The 16482-nt window shown below is 46.6% G+C and overlaps 1 protein-coding gene across 1 annotated transcript in view; it reads left to right on the forward strand.

Annotated features, from left to right (window-relative positions):
• The first annotated feature begins 675 nt into the window (after positions 1-675).
• Positions 676-16482, forward strand: part of Lrmda (leucine rich melanocyte differentiation associated) — a 1013406-nt gene continuing 997599 nt past the window's right edge. The window contains exons 1-2 of the mRNA XM_051142900.1: positions 676-1094; positions 6148-6248. Of these exons, the coding sequence (XP_050998857.1) occupies positions 1065-1094; positions 6148-6248 (131 nt within the window). The 5' untranslated portion in view covers positions 676-1064. The remainder of the gene's footprint in view (positions 1095-6147; positions 6249-16482) is intronic.

The raw sequence follows: 16482 nt of genomic DNA on the forward strand, positions 1-16482 counted from the left end.
ATGCATTTTCTCTTGCCAATGTGTCTTTTACTATGGGAATATCAGCTACAATCCTTATGCTAGGTAAGGGCTGGTATATCGTATACACACCTTATCTTGAGGGTGGTGGTGGGAAGGCAAGAGAAGGCGAAGGTTCCAGAAGGAGCTTCCTGGTTTGGGTTGTATTTCCTGGTCAGGGGGTGGGGGGGGGGGGGAAGGATGGCCAATGGCCACTTCTTGCTTCTAGATGGGGAAGGTAGAGTGGGAGGGTGTGTGTATGTGTGTGTGTTTAAGCTCACGCATGCACCCTGAGGGCCACCCCATACCAAATTAATAGCTTTGGTTTTCACAAAAGTCTCTTCTCTTGAAGGAGAATAAGAGGATCCTGGGATTTGGGGACATACTCTTCCTGTCTCACGGTTAATTACTGTCAACTGTTGGTGGGCATCATGAGGGCAGGTGGAGAGAGTAGGGGTTGTATGGCCAGCTGGCACTTTTAAGGAGAAATCCAATTTCTCCCTCGCCTTCCCTCTAACAAACGAAAACTCCATCCCACCAGGAGCCCCCTTTCCCTTTCTCTAGCACCTTCTAAACTGTGATGGGGACTTTGGGTGAAGAGGCCCCTCCTTCTAGCAGTTGAGGGCGGTTATGTAACCTAGATTGTGAAATTCTGGGAAGGCCCAGTTCTGAGCTTGAGCCAGGAACTAACGCCTCTGATGATCCGTCCATGATGGGGACCCCTTTCGCTCCGGAAGCCTGAGTCTGATGAATGCAATAAAGTTCTGGGTATTGGATTCTGGAGGGGCACCTCTTGGGGGCACAGCGGCGGAGGAGGAGCCAGGCAGGAACTGGGCAGGAAAGAGGAGTAGTTGCCTGTGGTCCCCGCGTTGGGTAGTGCGCAGCAGCCACCTGTTGCGAATTGCCTGGCGGCCGAGGTTCACGTGCACCCGGTCTAGCAAGCGGCTGGAGCGCAGTTGCGCGCAGTTCTCGCCGGAGCCTTGGGCTTCCGCTGGTCAGCTGACCGCCCAGTGCGGAACTGCACCGCCAGGCTGCCGCGCTCTGTACTGCCAGCCGGTCCCGCCACCATGGCTGGGCTCATGGTCAGTGGAACTCAAGTAAGTCGGTCCAAGCGAGCCCCATCTAGTGCCGGGGTTCAGTTAGGCTTGGGAGGGACAGGGTTCTCCAAGGCTTAACTTGAATGCCCTTGCTCTGGGAGGTCTCATGTGCAGGCTATGTGTGTTAAGTGCCCACACTTGCTCCAGGTTGAAGAGGTCAGACTCTGTTTTTGATCCTGGCACACTCCCTAGCGATGTAGTAGGCAGCCCACATCCCCTGCCTCTCGCTTCTCTCTGCCTCTAGAGTCACACTGATCAACATTTGGGGGTCTAATTTCTTCACCATTCCCACTGCTGGTGGCTTCTATTTTTCAGGGCTCTCTAAAAGTGTTTCTTCTTCCTGGTTTCACAATCCTGGTTTGAAAAGAACTTTTGGTGTGTAAGAAAATGTTTACTATGCAACCATTTACCTGTTGATACCATGGCAACTGCACAAAGGGTCTGATACATGGACGAAGGGGGCCCAAGACAGCAAAGTGCATAGGGTCACCAAAGCCACAATGAAAAACACAACTTGGTCTCTGGGCAGGTGCTGGCGGAGCTCCACTGTCAGAGTGGACTTCTTTTCCAAGGCTGGTGGAGGCCCAAGGTCCTCCACAGGTTTACTTGGTCTCTGGGTTCTTTAAGAGGTGTCACTAGGGCATGGCAGCACCGCACGGTGGACAGCTAGCAGTACCTGCTTTCGGCCCTGCGGTAAGTAAGGTCTCTGGTGTTTTGGAGAGAAAACCCCACTAGGCTGAGCAGGGGGCCCTGGATCTGCCAAAATAGGAAGGTTTCTCTTCTGCTTTCTCTTTTCCTCTCAGGAAGCCCGCCCTCTCACTTTGCAAAGGGAATGGATCCTCCTTAGAGGCCTAAGAATTTTACAAGTCTGAAGCTCGGGTGTCACTAGCCGTGTGCACACTGCTGTTGTGCTGCTTCTTTTTAAAAGGAGTCTGGCACTTTTCGCAACAGAATACAATTTACTGAGTGACTACTACACCTCAGGCGCCCTGCAGGTGCCCAGTGGCTTCTGGGAGTGAGTTTGACTGTTTAGAAAGAGGGGTGTATGTGGTGCTGTGGGGAGGCAGCCTGCCCCTTCGTGTATCTGCCTAAGAAGTAGGGTTCCCTCCTGAATACTGTGGTCTCTGAGTTTTCAGTCCCAGCACTCTCTGTGTGTAGTCTCTTCCAAGTTCCTGAAGAACTTGACAGTGAGGTTGAAACTTCCAAGACTTCCTTTTTCTTTCTTATCTTGTCCTACTCAAGACTTGATGTTTCCTGTACCCCTCACGGAGCCTGCTTCTCAGGGCTCAGGGGCAACTGCTGACTTGTGGGTTAAGACTGTAGGCTGTGCCCAGTATTTCAAGATAAACTGCTGGGAGGAGCTAAGAAGGCTCGGGGGTGGGGGTGGGGCGGGTATCCTGGGTGTTACTGTCTCCTTTCCTCCACCATCTCGATGGTGAATGTGAGTGCCTGCCTCTGGGGCTGGAGTATTTGCCAGCATCTGCTCCACACAATCTATAACAGCATCCACTGTGAGAGGTAGCACTTTGAATATGCACGATTCTGCCAAGCAGTTCCTTCTTTGAAAAAAAAACAAAAAACTATTTTAACAGGATGCAGTATAGTATTTCAATACATGTATATGGTGTGCAATGATCAGAAGAGTGGCATAGGGATATCTATTATACATCATTATTATATATTTGTATATTTATATAATATATTATTATATATTATAGTAAATACTTATCATTTAGTTGTTTGTGCTAGGGACTTTCAGTCTTCTTGGCTGGCTGTTTTAAAACACACAGTACCCAGTAGTTAGCACCCATTGCTACTGTGTGTTGTATAGCATTAGGAGGTAATCCCTTAAACACTTGTACCTCTTACCAGCTAACCAGACTCTAACCCAGGACCTCTTCATGCCGCCTCAGAGCCACATCTCCAGCCCTAGGTCCTTAGTAAAAAAAAGTCTTTAAAATGATTTACTTTGAACTGGGTGTGATGGTGCACACCTTAAATCCCAACGCTTTGGAGGAAGATCTCTGTGAGTTCCAGGCTAGCCTTGCCTACAGAGTGAGTTCCAAGACAGCCAGGGCTGTTCTAGAGAAACTCTGTCTTGAAAAAAACAAAAAACAAAAAACGAAACAAAAATTCAGGAGACAACTGACTTAGAAGTTGTATTTTGACCTCACAGTCTCCCCCCCCCCCTTCCCCACCCCCTCCCCTGCCCCCCTCCCCTGCCCCCTCCCCCACCCCCTCCCCCACCCCCTCCCCCACCCCCTCCCCCACCCCCTCCCCTGCCCCCCTCCCCTGCCCCCTCCCCCACCCCCTCCCCCACCCCCCTCCCCTGCCCCCCCCATCTCTCTCTCTCACACACACACACCCACAAATAAATGTAACTTTAAAAGATTTATTTTTGTTTGTGTGCATTAGTGTGTCTGTGTAAGTGGTGTGTGTGTGTGTGTGTGTGTGTGTGTGTGTGTGTGTGTGTGCGCGCCCAAGAAAGCCAGAAGAGTACATCATATACTGTATTGGCTAGGTCTTTGTCAACTTCTCCCATCTGAGAAGAGGGAACCTCAGGTGAGAAAGTGTCCCGATCAGATTGGCCTGTAGGCAAGCCATGGAGAGCAAGCCAACAACCCTCACTGGTCTCCTTCAATTCCTCCCTCCAGACCCCTCCCTTGAGCTCTTGCCTTTCCTGGATCTGGAATATGCAATCCGAGTAAACCCTTCCCTCCATGACTTGCTTTTGGTTAGAGGTACAGCAATACAAAGCAGAATTAGACAGATCTCCTGGAGCTAGAGCTATAGGCAGCTGTGAGCCACCAGACGTGGGTATTGGGAATAGATCTTGGGTCCTCTGGAAGAGCAGCAAGTACTCTGCACTGTTGAGCCATTTCATTCTCTTACCCTGATTCTTCTTCAAGGGGGGAAACCGCCCCCCACACCTGAGAAGCCCAGGGGTTGATTATCATTTTCATTATAATGTAGCTGTAATAGCTAAGAATAAAATTGCATGCAACTTCTTCAGTATTTAGAGAACATACACCCTAAGTAAAGGGATGGGTTAAGTGTAATGGAAAGATTTCAATAAAAATTAAAAACAACTTAAAGAGATGGCTGGTGACAATTGTTTGATGCTACAGTGCTGCTTCTGGGGCCATCGTGGGTCGATGGCTGACAGGCAAGTGGGAGGGTTGATGCTGGCCCATCACTTTTCTCTGGAAGATCTTTTTATTCATCATAAGCCTGACCTCATTTGGCTTTTCCTGGATTGAACGCTTTATTTATATCCAACAGTACATCCTCCTTTTTCCATTAATGTATGACAGCTACAGTTTGTGGCATGGGTACAATTACAGACATAAATGCAAACTTGAAATTTGGGCACTGAAATCTTAGGCACAAGAGACAATGACAATAGCCCGTACCCTCCTTGGGGACATTGGTCTGAAACAACAGCGATTGATTGGCTGACCTCTGCACAACAGAGACGGCGCTTTCCATATGCCATGTTGTTCCTGTCATACAAGCACCGGCACTGCCTGATCCCGAAGGCTGCTTCCTGAGGATGCAACAGATAAGCGGGCACTTGGCTGGCATTTATCACGTGTTGCTATCGTAACTGCTTTTGGTGGTAGTTGATGACGGTGCTTGATAAATTCAAGAAAGAGGAAGCAGAGGCTGGGAGCCAGGCAGTTGATCCAGTGCCTGCCTGGCATGCACGAGGCCCTGGGTTTGACCCCCAGCATAATCCAGGCAGTAGGAACAGAAACTGAAGGTTATCCTCTACACAGTGAGCTCCAGGCACGCCTGAGACACATGCGACTCTCTAAGTGAAGAAAACAGGAGAGGAAACAGGTTCCAGAACATTGTGACTCATGCCAGGAAACAACTAGATAGCAACTCTGGTGCTCAGATGTGGGGCAGAGTGTCTGGCAAGTGCCAACCTGGTAATAGTCAGGGTGTCCTAGATAGTCTGCCCTCAGTCTGGTGACTGACAGCATGTTCAGAAAGGCCCTAGAAGCAACCGTCCTGATGGTAAATAGACGTCTGTGGTCACATGTGCTTTGGCCCACGTCTGCAGCTTCTGCTCATAGAGACTGAGTATGTGCCTGTGGTGGGGACGTACTCACACATTCTCACACTTCTTCCTCCGATTTCTCTTTGAAGGGCTCTTGGACTCGACATTTGTCTTCCTTCATTTCCTCGTCCCTCCGCCTTTCTCCTCTCTTCTTGTCCTTTCATTTTGCATTTCCTCTTCCCCTACTTCCCTTTCCATGTTCTCTTTCCCTTTCTCCATCTCTTTCTTTTCTTTTTTGCAGACAGGAACTCATGTAGCCCAGGATAGCCTCACATTTACTATGTAGCTGAGGATGACCTAGAACTTTCAATATCTTGCCTCTACCTGCCAAGTGCTGGGATGACCGGCGTGCACCACACCTCAGAACTGACCCAGGCTCTGTCACTGGGCTGCATGCTACCACTGATAGCTATGAATGCAGTCCGACACAAAACCATGGGCTTACTCTAAGTGTGTTTTTAAGTAACTTGATTGCACAGTTGAACGTGAGCTTTGTAGGTTAGATTTTGTGGCAATGTCAGAAGGTAGAAGAAACACTTTCCACTGTGGCCACAGAGATTGCTTCTGAAGTTGGAGAAAAGGTTGAGGTATGCTTGGTAGAGCATCCACTCTATTTTCTGTGAGGATGAGTATATTATGGGGTGGGCAGGAGAGGGAGAAGGAGAGTCACACGAGCCGGTATGGAAGGCTAGCTATTATGGCTGTCTCCATGTCCTCCAACACTGGGCTCTTCTGGTTACCTGTATCTTACCCAATTTTAATGTAATTATTATTGTGCCATAATGTGTCTCCATAATGCTAACTGTGCCAGGAAAGGGGGACTGTTGGCAGAGTCCTCTAAAGCTTAGGAGAGATAGGCACACTCTAGCCTTTTTGTGTGGAGGCGTCAGCCTTTAAAGCTGAGGAAGCAATTGCAATGGTGGCATCAGTGACTCTGGGCTGTAAGCAGTTGGGTAATTTCCATTTTTTGTTCCATTTAATTTGCAGGTGTCCTACATAGACCAGCACTGCACAGAAATTCCGGAGCACCTGGGCCGGGACTGTGGCCATTTTGCAAAGAGACTTGACCTGAGCTTCAACCTCTTGAGGTATGTAACCTTGGAGAGATGCAGGCCACACCTGGGCCACCCACTTCCCTCCAGGACCTTGGGCTGGCAGGTGCAAGTCACAGGTCCCAGCTTTTTGCAGGGTCTTGACAAACATGGAACCACACCCTAGGAGCCCAGCTCTGCTTTGGATGGTTTGTCGGCTAGTCTACTAGTGAGTGCGGCCTAAGAAGGTGGGGTGGGTGAGCATGGCTCTGCTCATGACTGTGGGAGGGTCTTCTGCCTTTTGCTTTCTTTTTTTCCATGTACACGAGTCTGAATCCTTTGGGGGAAGGAGAGAGATGGCACCAGTAAGTGTCTTAGGGGTGTTTGACTTTGCTTTCTAAGAATGACTGCTTTTCACAGAGTGTATCAAATCACAGATAGGGTGTGTGTATGTGTGCTTTTCAGCCTTGATGTTTTGAATATTCATGGGGACGCTCTCTTTCAAAGGACTACTATTGATGTGGAGTGGCTGGGCAGGGAGGGACTTTGTAGCAGCTGTTTGAGTCTTGGCCAAAGGTAAGTGTGATCTTGTACAGCAGTCCAGTGGAGGACAACGTGACGTTTCTTCCTCAAAGGTTATGAGTTACGCTGGTGTGTGGGCTTAGTGAATGGAAGTCAGTGGCCCTGGGACAGTAGGTGTTGGTGGGACAGGCAGACAAGGGGCAGGGAGGCGGCGTTTGCTCTTCACCTGGCTGCATTTAGGCTGCTCTTGGGCGCCATCCTTCCCTCTGCTTGGCACCTGACCTCCATTTCAAGACCCAGGTATGTTCCTGCTTCTAGGCCTTGGAGTCTTTGTCTTTTCCAAAGAGTAGGGGGTACTCGGGAATAAAGAATCTGGGGGTGGGGGACAGAAATGGGTAGAACTCAGGGAACTGGCCCTCAGCAGGTAGAAGAAAACTGTAGCTTCAGTTAAGACAGCATTGTGGACCTAGGCTCCATCACAGTCTACACTGCATGGTCTCCGGAAAATGGGTGTCTTGCGGGGGATAGGGGAGGATTGCCCCTGTGTATACACTCCCTGACTCTCAAGGGGTTCTTAGCACATGTGGAAACATAAACATGCACTGTTTTTTAAAAAATATATAAATTTATTTATATGTACATTTGGAATTTGGCATAGATACATGTCTGAGTGGGAGTGTTGGATCCCCTGGAGTTTGAGTTACAGACCAGACAGTTGTGAGCTGTCTTGTGTGTGCTGGGGATTGAACCAGGGCCCTCTGGAAGAGCAGCCAATGCTCTTAAACCACGGAGCCATTTCTTCAGCACCCACACATTGCAACGTTACTACAAAAGGCGGCTAAATGTGATTACTGCCTCCAGAGAAGTCCAGGGTGCTTTGTGGTCCCACTGCCAGAGAGAGAGGACAGAGTGTAAAACCTGGAGTGAACTGACTCTGAGACAGTCATGCCCTACATAGTGCTTCTGCCTGGACTCAGGCAAGAGCTTTTTCACAATATCCCAAGTTATACCTTGGGGGGAGGGGGACTATAGGGCCCTGTAGTTGCCTTGCGAGTGTCTGGTGGAAACGCAGAGGTGGATCTGAGGAAGCTTGAGCCCTGTGAAGGAGGGTGCCAGTGGGTGCAGGTCATGGAAGTGGGAACTGCCATGTCTGAGGAAGGAACTATCTTTGCTTACCTAGGCCCTTCCTACCTCTAGCTGAGAGGATGCTGGGCCTGAGGCGGGGGCTTGGAGAGGCAGGGGGCGAGTAGGAATTCTTAGCTTCGAGGGGCGAGATTGAGAAATATCCTGTAGAAAAGGATGTGTCCTAGATGTGGGAAACGTCCGTGATAAGAGGCGCGTGTAGTCGACTTTGAGCGAGAGTTGTAAAGACTGTCACTTCCTTTGTGAAGAGGAGAGAATTTTCTGTGGTGTTAAGCTGACAGAGGCTCCTTACCTGTGCGTGAGCCTGCTGTTGTCTGTGTTGTACTCTGTGTGAACTCTCCGCTGGCTGGGCTGAGTTGGGGTAGAGGAGATACAGGAAGGAGAATGAGGTCAAAGGCTCATGGACAGTGCAAGTTCAAGGTTAGGTTGGGGGGAGCTACAGCCCAAACAGGAGAGACACTGGCGGCTCATGAGTTGGGTACCTTGGATGGAATCACCTTTGACCTCTTTGGGGCGGGGGTGCATGTGGGGTGGCTTTATTTCTTTTGTGCTTACTCATGCACTCGTCCAGCTCCGGTCACATGAACATCTAAGATGTTCTAGTTACTAAACTACCTCGTCTTTAAAAAAAAAAAAAAAAAGACGAGGGAGCGGGAGAATGGAGAGAAAGGAAGGCTAGGAGGTCGTCAGCTCACATATAAAGGCTGTGGGTGTTTGACGGGAAGACCTAAGCGTGCAGCTGTGTTTCAGGGGTTGGTGCTGGTGAGGGGGGTCACTCAGGAAGGGGCTCACTTTAGAAACACGAGGATCTGTGTGTGATCTCCAGAACCCGGGTAAAAAGCCTGCAGCGCAGCGTGCACCTGTAATCCCAGCACCGGCAGGCCAGGCGGAGGCAAGAGATTCCTGGGGCTTGCTGGCAAGCTGGTCTGGATGAATCGGGCAGCTCCAGGTTTAGTGAGAAGAGCATACTCAGGAGCCGAGGTGTGGGAGGGGTGGGAGTTGGAGCTGTATTCAGGAGACGAAATGGAGGAGTGCATATGGTCAAAATACATTGCATGCATGTATGAAATTCTCAGTGAGTTAATACAAGGTTAATTAAAAATACCTAAAATACACAAAGTACCCAAACCAGGCTAGGCATGATGGCCTGTATCTGTAATAATCCTAGTGCTTGGGGAGCTGAGGCTGGAGAATTGCAAGTTTGAGGTCTGCCTGGGTTACAGAGTGAGTTCAAGGTCACCCTGAGCTACACTGTGAGATGCTGTCTCAAAACAAAAAACCAAACCAAAGGCCTTAAAAAATCTTGTATTCAGTAGAAATTTCTCTATAGACACTACCCCACCCCACCATATCTATGGGGTCTCAGAGACCACATTTCCCAGCTGATTGCCCCGTGGCCTCCTGCTCTGACTTCTCTGAGGTCTCTTGCCTGAAGTTGTCCTTCTTTGCAGCCTGCTTGCCCCTATTCTAAGCACCTTCTTTTTTCCCAAAGCCAAATATAGTATTATTATGTATTATAGACATAGTAAACATGTGTGTGTGTCTAAAATGGTAGATCTTTAGTATTCTTACCACAAAGAATAGCTAAGTATGTGAGAGCATGTGTGTGTGTGTGTGTGTGTGTGTGTGTGTGTGTGTGTATGTGTTTGATTGGTAGCCATATCACAGTATATATCATAATTTCAGCTGTCTGATGCATCTCAATGTAGCTAGGGGAAAAGCAAGAAATTCACATTAGTGTCTCTAATCTTGAAATGTAGAAGTCTGCACAAAAGTTGAAAAATAGAGTATAAAGCAGGAGTGGGAGGCCAAAGGGCAGAGATGGGGAGAATTCTGTCCCTTTATTTGTTTGTTTGATGCTTCTAAATGTTGTGTCATAGGTAAGCTTTTACCTATTAAAAATTAAACAAATAGAATCCCTTTCCCCCCTCCAAAAAATTATCATCCAACACAGAGATTGTAGCTGATCTTGCAACCTAGGGGAATTGTTCTGAAACACACATACACACGCACATGCACACACACATATACATGCACACAAATACACGCACACACACACACAGTTATGACCTCACATACTTAGCTATTTTTTGTGGTAAGAATCTTAAAGCTCTACCATTTTAGCATGTATCAAGTACGTAATCCAGCGATATTAACTATACTCTCCATGTGGTACCAGTGGACAACGATTAGATTGAATTTGTTTTGGTTTTTTTCCTTCTCTGTGTGTGTTATGATGGAAGGACCTAGCTTCCTTTATTCACTAGTGCTCACTCATCTTATGTTGCTGACTCTCTTTACTCTGTGACTATCGCCTCCTAATTTCCCTACTTCCGGCAAATCCCGTTCTAGTCTTTGTTTCCGTGAGCGTGACTTCCCAGACCCCACGTGTGAGCTCCTGCTGCAGCTGTCCCTTTCCGCGTCTGCCTCATTTCACTTAGCACAACGTCCTTCAGGCCCTAGCACAATGGAGGCTTTGTTCTGATATGTAGGGGTGAGTAATAGGCTCTTGCCTTTATATTAACGTCACATTCAGTCCCCTTGCTCTGGATCCTGGCGGCTCTGAGTAGGGCCAGAAGCATGGGAGTGACAATGTCTTGTCAATGCACTGATTTCATTTCCTCTAGCTCTACACCCAGAAGTGGGATTACAGGTCATGCAGTTATTCTACCTGTGATTCTTGTGCGGCGCCTTCATGGCCTCATACGTTGTCCCCACTGAGAGTGGGCAAGTGTTCTCTGTGCTTCAGTCCCTGTCCAGCACTTGTACTTAGTATGACAATAGCCTTTCTAAAAGGTGAGCTATAAAATTACGGTTTCTACTGGTATGGTCATGGTGATTACGACACTAATTAGGGTTCTCCAGAGGGACAGATCTGATAGGGTAAATATATATTAAAAGGGGGATTTGTTGGGGGTGACTCCCATGAAACAGTCTTTGGAGCTCCAAAATGGCTGTCTTCATGCTAGAGAAGCCAATGCTTGGTATCTCAGTCCATGCAGGTGATGCCTCAGTAGTTTCAACCAGGCACTCACTGAATGCTGGGAGAGTCCCCGGAGAGCCACTGGCCTTCAGTATGGGCCAGACATCAGCAAAAGGCTAATAGCAGCAGTGTTGGCGCCTGAGCTCACCATCAGGGCACCTGAGCTCACCAGCAGGGCACAACAAACTTGACAGCAAGATGTGAAGGCAAGAAGGCAAAAAGCAAAGTTCGCCCCTTGGACCTTATTTTGTCTTGCTGCTACCAAAAGGTACTGCTTCTATTTAGGTTTGGTCTTCCTCTTTCAAACAACCTGATCAAGAAAAATCCCCCACATCCATGCCCGGTGATTTATCTCTTGGCTCTAGACACAGTCAGCTTGACAGCCAAGATTAACCCTGATAATTACTGATGGTAAAATTTATTTCTATGTCTGTATGGCTTCTTTTGAGAGATGTTTTCTCTTCAGATCTGTTGCTTATTTTAAAATAAGGTTATTTTTTGCTATTGAGTTGTGTTCATTATATATTTTGGATGCAGATCTCATGCTATGTTTATGCTGTCATGGTTTGGATAAGTGTCCAGTCCCCAGCCTATGGCCCTCCTGGGAGGTAGTGGGATGCTTGGGAGAAACGTTAATGGGATCTAATGGGAGGTCTGAGGCTACTAGGTATGTGAACGGACCTCCTTTGCCACACACTTCCACCATGATGTTACCTTGCCATATGTCCCAATGCAGGAGGACTAGTTGGTCATGGACTAGAACCTCCAAGGCTTTAAGCTGAGAGAAACCTTTCCTCTTAAATTGGTCACCACAGCAGTTTGTTATGCTTTTGCAAAGATGGCTAACAAACATGGCTAACAAACATGGCATGCAAATGTTTCCCTACTGTGGAAATTACTTTCCCTTCCAATGGTTGTTTTCCCCCAGCTCAAAACATTGTACAGTTTGATGATGGAATCTCATTTGTCTAGTTTTGTCTTTGGTGTTGTTCCTTAAAACAGCAGCAGCAGCAGCAGCAGCAGCAGCAGCAACAGGAACAACAACGTTACCCAAACAACACCAAGAAACAGTTTCTTTGGCCAGTGAGATGGCGCTCAGGGTAAAGGCTCTGGCTGCCAAGGCTGATGGCCTGAGTTTGAACCCCAGGGCCCACATTGTGGAAGGAGAGCACTGACTCCTCCAAGTTTCTCTCTGACAGCTCCACATGCGTCATAACACTGCCACCCTCCCATGCACACAGATCCAAAGACACATGTGTACCCTGTTACTCCCCTCTCTTACACCCTTGAAGTCTCATCAGCATGACTGCCTAAGCAAGGCCTGAACAAAGATAACACCAATAGACCTCTAACGTGGAGTGGGAAAAGCCCAGGAGACCTCAACTCCAGACGAAGAACTGCAGGCAGCTGAGAGCGGGGGAAGTAGTCCTCCCCAGGGAAGAACGCACCAACCATTTATTCAATGCCAAAAGCTCAGCTCTGAAAACATATACACAAGTAACATTACACAGACCGAACAGGTTGTATTTGTATATTTAGGAATATACACACGTATATATACACACACACGTAACAATTTTGAAAAGGTCACGAATCCGAGAGAGAGCAGAGGAAAGTACATGGTTGGAGTTGGAGGGAGGATAGGGAAGGCAGAAAGCGATGTAATTGTATTACAAATTCAAAGAATAGAAAAAATTGAAAAAAGAAATAATTGCTCTGTTTTATTCTAGTAGCTTTGCAGTTCCAGGTCTTAAGTTTAAGCATTTCTCCCCTGCACCCCCTCTTGTTTTGTTTTTTGTTGTTTTGTGTCCAGGGTTTCTCTATGTTATCTTCACTGTCCTAGACTTGCTTTGTAGACCAGGCGGGCCTTGAATTCACAGTAATCTGCCTGCCTTTGCCTCCCTGAGTGCTGGGGTTAAAGGCGTGTGCCACCACACCCGGCATGTTTAAGCCTCTATATCGAGGAGAGCGTCCTTTCTCCTGGTGTGGTCTTGGTGCCTTTGTTGAAGGGCGCTTAACCGTGAGTGGATGGGTTTATGTTTGGATGCTGTGCTGTGCCCTACTGTTACCTTATGTGATACTGGATTGCTTTGGTAACTGTATCCCTGTAGTGTATTTTGAAATTAGATAGTTTGTGTTAACTTTTCTTTCTTTTGCTTGAGATCACATTGGCTGTCTTTTGTGGTCATCTGGGTTTTGTGAAAAATGTTGCGATTTTGATAAGGATTGCATTGTAAGTATAAATTCCATTTAGCAACTCATCCAGTCCACAAACACAGCCTATTGTCCATTTATTTGTATTGTTGTTAATTTCTTTCAGTAGTATTTTATAGTTCTTGGTGAGGAGATCTTTCACTTCTTTGGTTAAGTGCATCACTAAGTGTTTTATTTTTTCCTTCAGTTCTGTTGGGACTGTCTGATGATTCTGTTCTGGATTGCTCTTAGTGTATAGAAATGAAACTGACTTCTACATATTGATTTTTTTATCTGGTGACTTGCCTGAATTTGTTTTGATAGAATCTTTGTGGCTTCTGTGAGTGTGATCATAACAAGGGCAAATGGAGACAATTTTCCTTCCATTCTTTTGATTTAGATTCTCATTATTTCTTTTTCTTGACTAATTGCTTTGGTTGAGATTCCTAGAAATATATCAAAGAAAACTGACAAGGGTGGGTATCCTTGTCCTGTGTGTGAGGAGAAGCTCTCAGCTTGTCACTGTTCAGTGCCATGTTTTCTGGGGCCGTCATATATAGTCTTTCTATTTTTTCTCTGAAAGTGATCTAAGTCACCAATTAGATTCACTTTTTCAACGTTGTGACATCCAGTATGAAGTGTAAGACTGCCTTTGGTCAACACATAACAACCATGCATCCCTTGCAGCTCCTGCAGATTTAAACTCCCAGGCTCAAGAAACTTGCGTCTGCTACTGCTGTGAATACTCTATGTGGCTATATTTACAAGCATACTAATTACTTAAATGTTCTGGTCCCTGCTTATCAGTTAGTGAGTTATCACAGAACTGGCTTGCACCAGAAGTGTTCATACTCCTCACAATGGGCATTTTTTTGTCAGAGGCAAATTTATTGTGTAGTTGGATAGTTTTTCATTCTTTAAAAAATTTCTCTTGGGCTCAATGGCTTAGTTTCTGTTTTATTTTATTTTATTATTACCCCTGAGAAGCTGGTTTGTTTTTTAATGCAAGACAGAAAGGGGGTGGATGCAGATGGGAGGGGCGGTGAGAGGGACTGGGAGGAGTAAAGGGAGGGGGAAATCTGTTTTCAATAAAAGTAAAAAATAACTTTCAAAAAACAATGTTTAATTTTGCATTTATTTGGCATGTATGCATGCACACGTGTGTGTGTATGTGTGTGTGTGTGTGTGTGTGTGTGTGTGTGTGTGTGCAGACATGCATGGATGAACGTGCAAGTCAGAGGATAACATCTCTTACTCTTTGGGTCCTTGGGATTGAAGTCAGGTTGTCAGGCTTGGTGGCAATCACTGTTACCGGCTGAGTCATCTTGCCAGTCTATGTTCAGCAATCTTGTTTCAGGACTCAGATCATGGGCAGAGGTGGCTCAGCAGTTAGGAGCACTTGCTGCTCTTGCAGAGGCCCCAAGTTTAGTCCTCATCATCCCAAGTAGCTCACAATTGCCTCTAATTCCAGTTCCAGAGGGTCTGACGCTGTCTTTCGGCCCCTGCAGGCACCTCTACTCACACACATAATTAAAAATAAACACAAATCCTTTTTATTTGTTTTTTGTTTCTTTGTTTTCCAAGACAGTGTCTTACTATGTAATTCTGGCTGTCTTAGAACTTACTATGTACACCAAGCTGGACTTGAACACATAGAGAGCCAATGGCTTCTGCCTCCTGAGGGCTTGCTGCTATGCCTGGGTAAAAATAAAAAAATAAATCTTAACTCAGATTTTTTGTAGTCATTGTTCACTGTTTTAATCTTTAAAAATTTAGTTTGTTTTTTTGACAGATTTGTACGTGTATATGATACATTCTGGCCATACTTACCGACCGTCCTTTCTTGTCTCTCTCCTGCCTCCATCACCTCGCTCTCCTCAGTGAGCACCCTCTCCCATACTATCTCTTTTTATTTGTATTTTTGCTTTGCAGCCCACTGAATTTGACTAGAGATGCCCACAAATGGGTGTGGGAGACTCACCAGTGGGTATATCACTAAAGACAATGGCTCTCCCTCCCCCAGTAGCTACCAACGGCCAATGGCTTTCCAGGGAAGGCCGACCTTAGGCCTTCATTATACTGCAGTGCGCCCTGTCTGTACCTGATTCATTGAGCGTTTCTTACCAAAGGGTTCGGAATTCTGTTGAAGGCTTTTTCCTGTACCTCCGAAAACAAATTCAGCAGCACAGTAAAAAGCGTCATATACTCTGGGACAGGATTGTTACAAGTATACAAATCAATAATTTCACAGCCCTCGCCAAAATAACAAAGGATAAAAGTTACCTCGGATGCAGGAAAAAACATTTAATAAAATATAAGTTTACCAGAGATATTGGCAATGTTGTCCAACATTGGTATAGGGCTGTTGTATAGGGCAATGCTGGCATTCTGAAATGCATTTGGAATGCTCCTTTCTCTTCTGTTGTTTGAGCCAGTCTAAGGATTGGCATGAACGTCTCTCTCTTTGGTAGAATTCACTAGTGAATCCATGAGATTTTGAGCTTTCTTTTATTGGAGATGTTTTGATGACTTAACTGCCTGGCTTGTTATCGGTCTGTCCCAGAGCATCTCCTCATGGCTGGTTCAGACTTAACTCTTGGCAAGAGGTTAAAAGAACGAGGCATTAGTGAGAATGTCCTTCTGGGCTGTTCTGTTCCTCACTCTCAGGCACACGCCCCATCATTATGAATCACCTTCAGCACTGGAGACGCAGCTCAGGGGCAGAGCACTTGACCAGCATGTGTGAGACTCTTGAGTTTAATCCCTACATGGAAAAAGACCCGTGGGTGGCACTCTAGTTGTTGCCTGCTGCTCCTTTGTTGTGTGTTAAAAAAACTATTCTTTAAAAATACATGTATACATGAATACATACATATATCCAACACACACAAAGAGATCTGCTCACTTTCCTGTGGGCACCTATTCATACTGGCAGAAAGATAAGTACAGATTTTACAGCTCTGAGCTTTGGCTTGCTGGTACGTGCGTGTCCTTCCATTCCTATTACACCTCATATATTAACTATAGTAAATCCATCTCCCTCTCACTTGAACTATCTGATAAATTGGTTAGTTCTTCCCTGATAAAATTGTGGATTCAGGCCGAGTGTGGTGGTGCATGCCTGTAATCCCAGGATCTCTGTGAGTTCAAGGCCAGCCTGGTCTACCAATCAAGTTCAGGACAGGCAGGGCTGTATTGTTTCAGGGAGTCTTTCTAGAGATCAAAGTCTCTGGAGCCATTGGGTGTCTTATCAAGTCGTACGTTGGAAATGGATGCAAGAGATGAAACCTCTATCTCCCTTAAAAGCCCAGAAGTCTCTGTCTTCTGCCTTTATAACCTGGGTCTGATTCTTCTTGTGATGGGTCAGAACCAGGTCAGCTGCAAGAATAGGCTGGCATGAGCTCTTGGGGCATAATTCCCAAGACCAGATCCTGTTGTCTGTCTTGGGAT

Source organism: Acomys russatus, chromosome 3 (genome assembly GCF_903995435.1).
Source record: "Acomys russatus chromosome 3, mAcoRus1.1, whole genome shotgun sequence".
Classification (NCBI taxonomy): domain Eukaryota; kingdom Metazoa; phylum Chordata; class Mammalia; order Rodentia; family Muridae; genus Acomys; species Acomys russatus.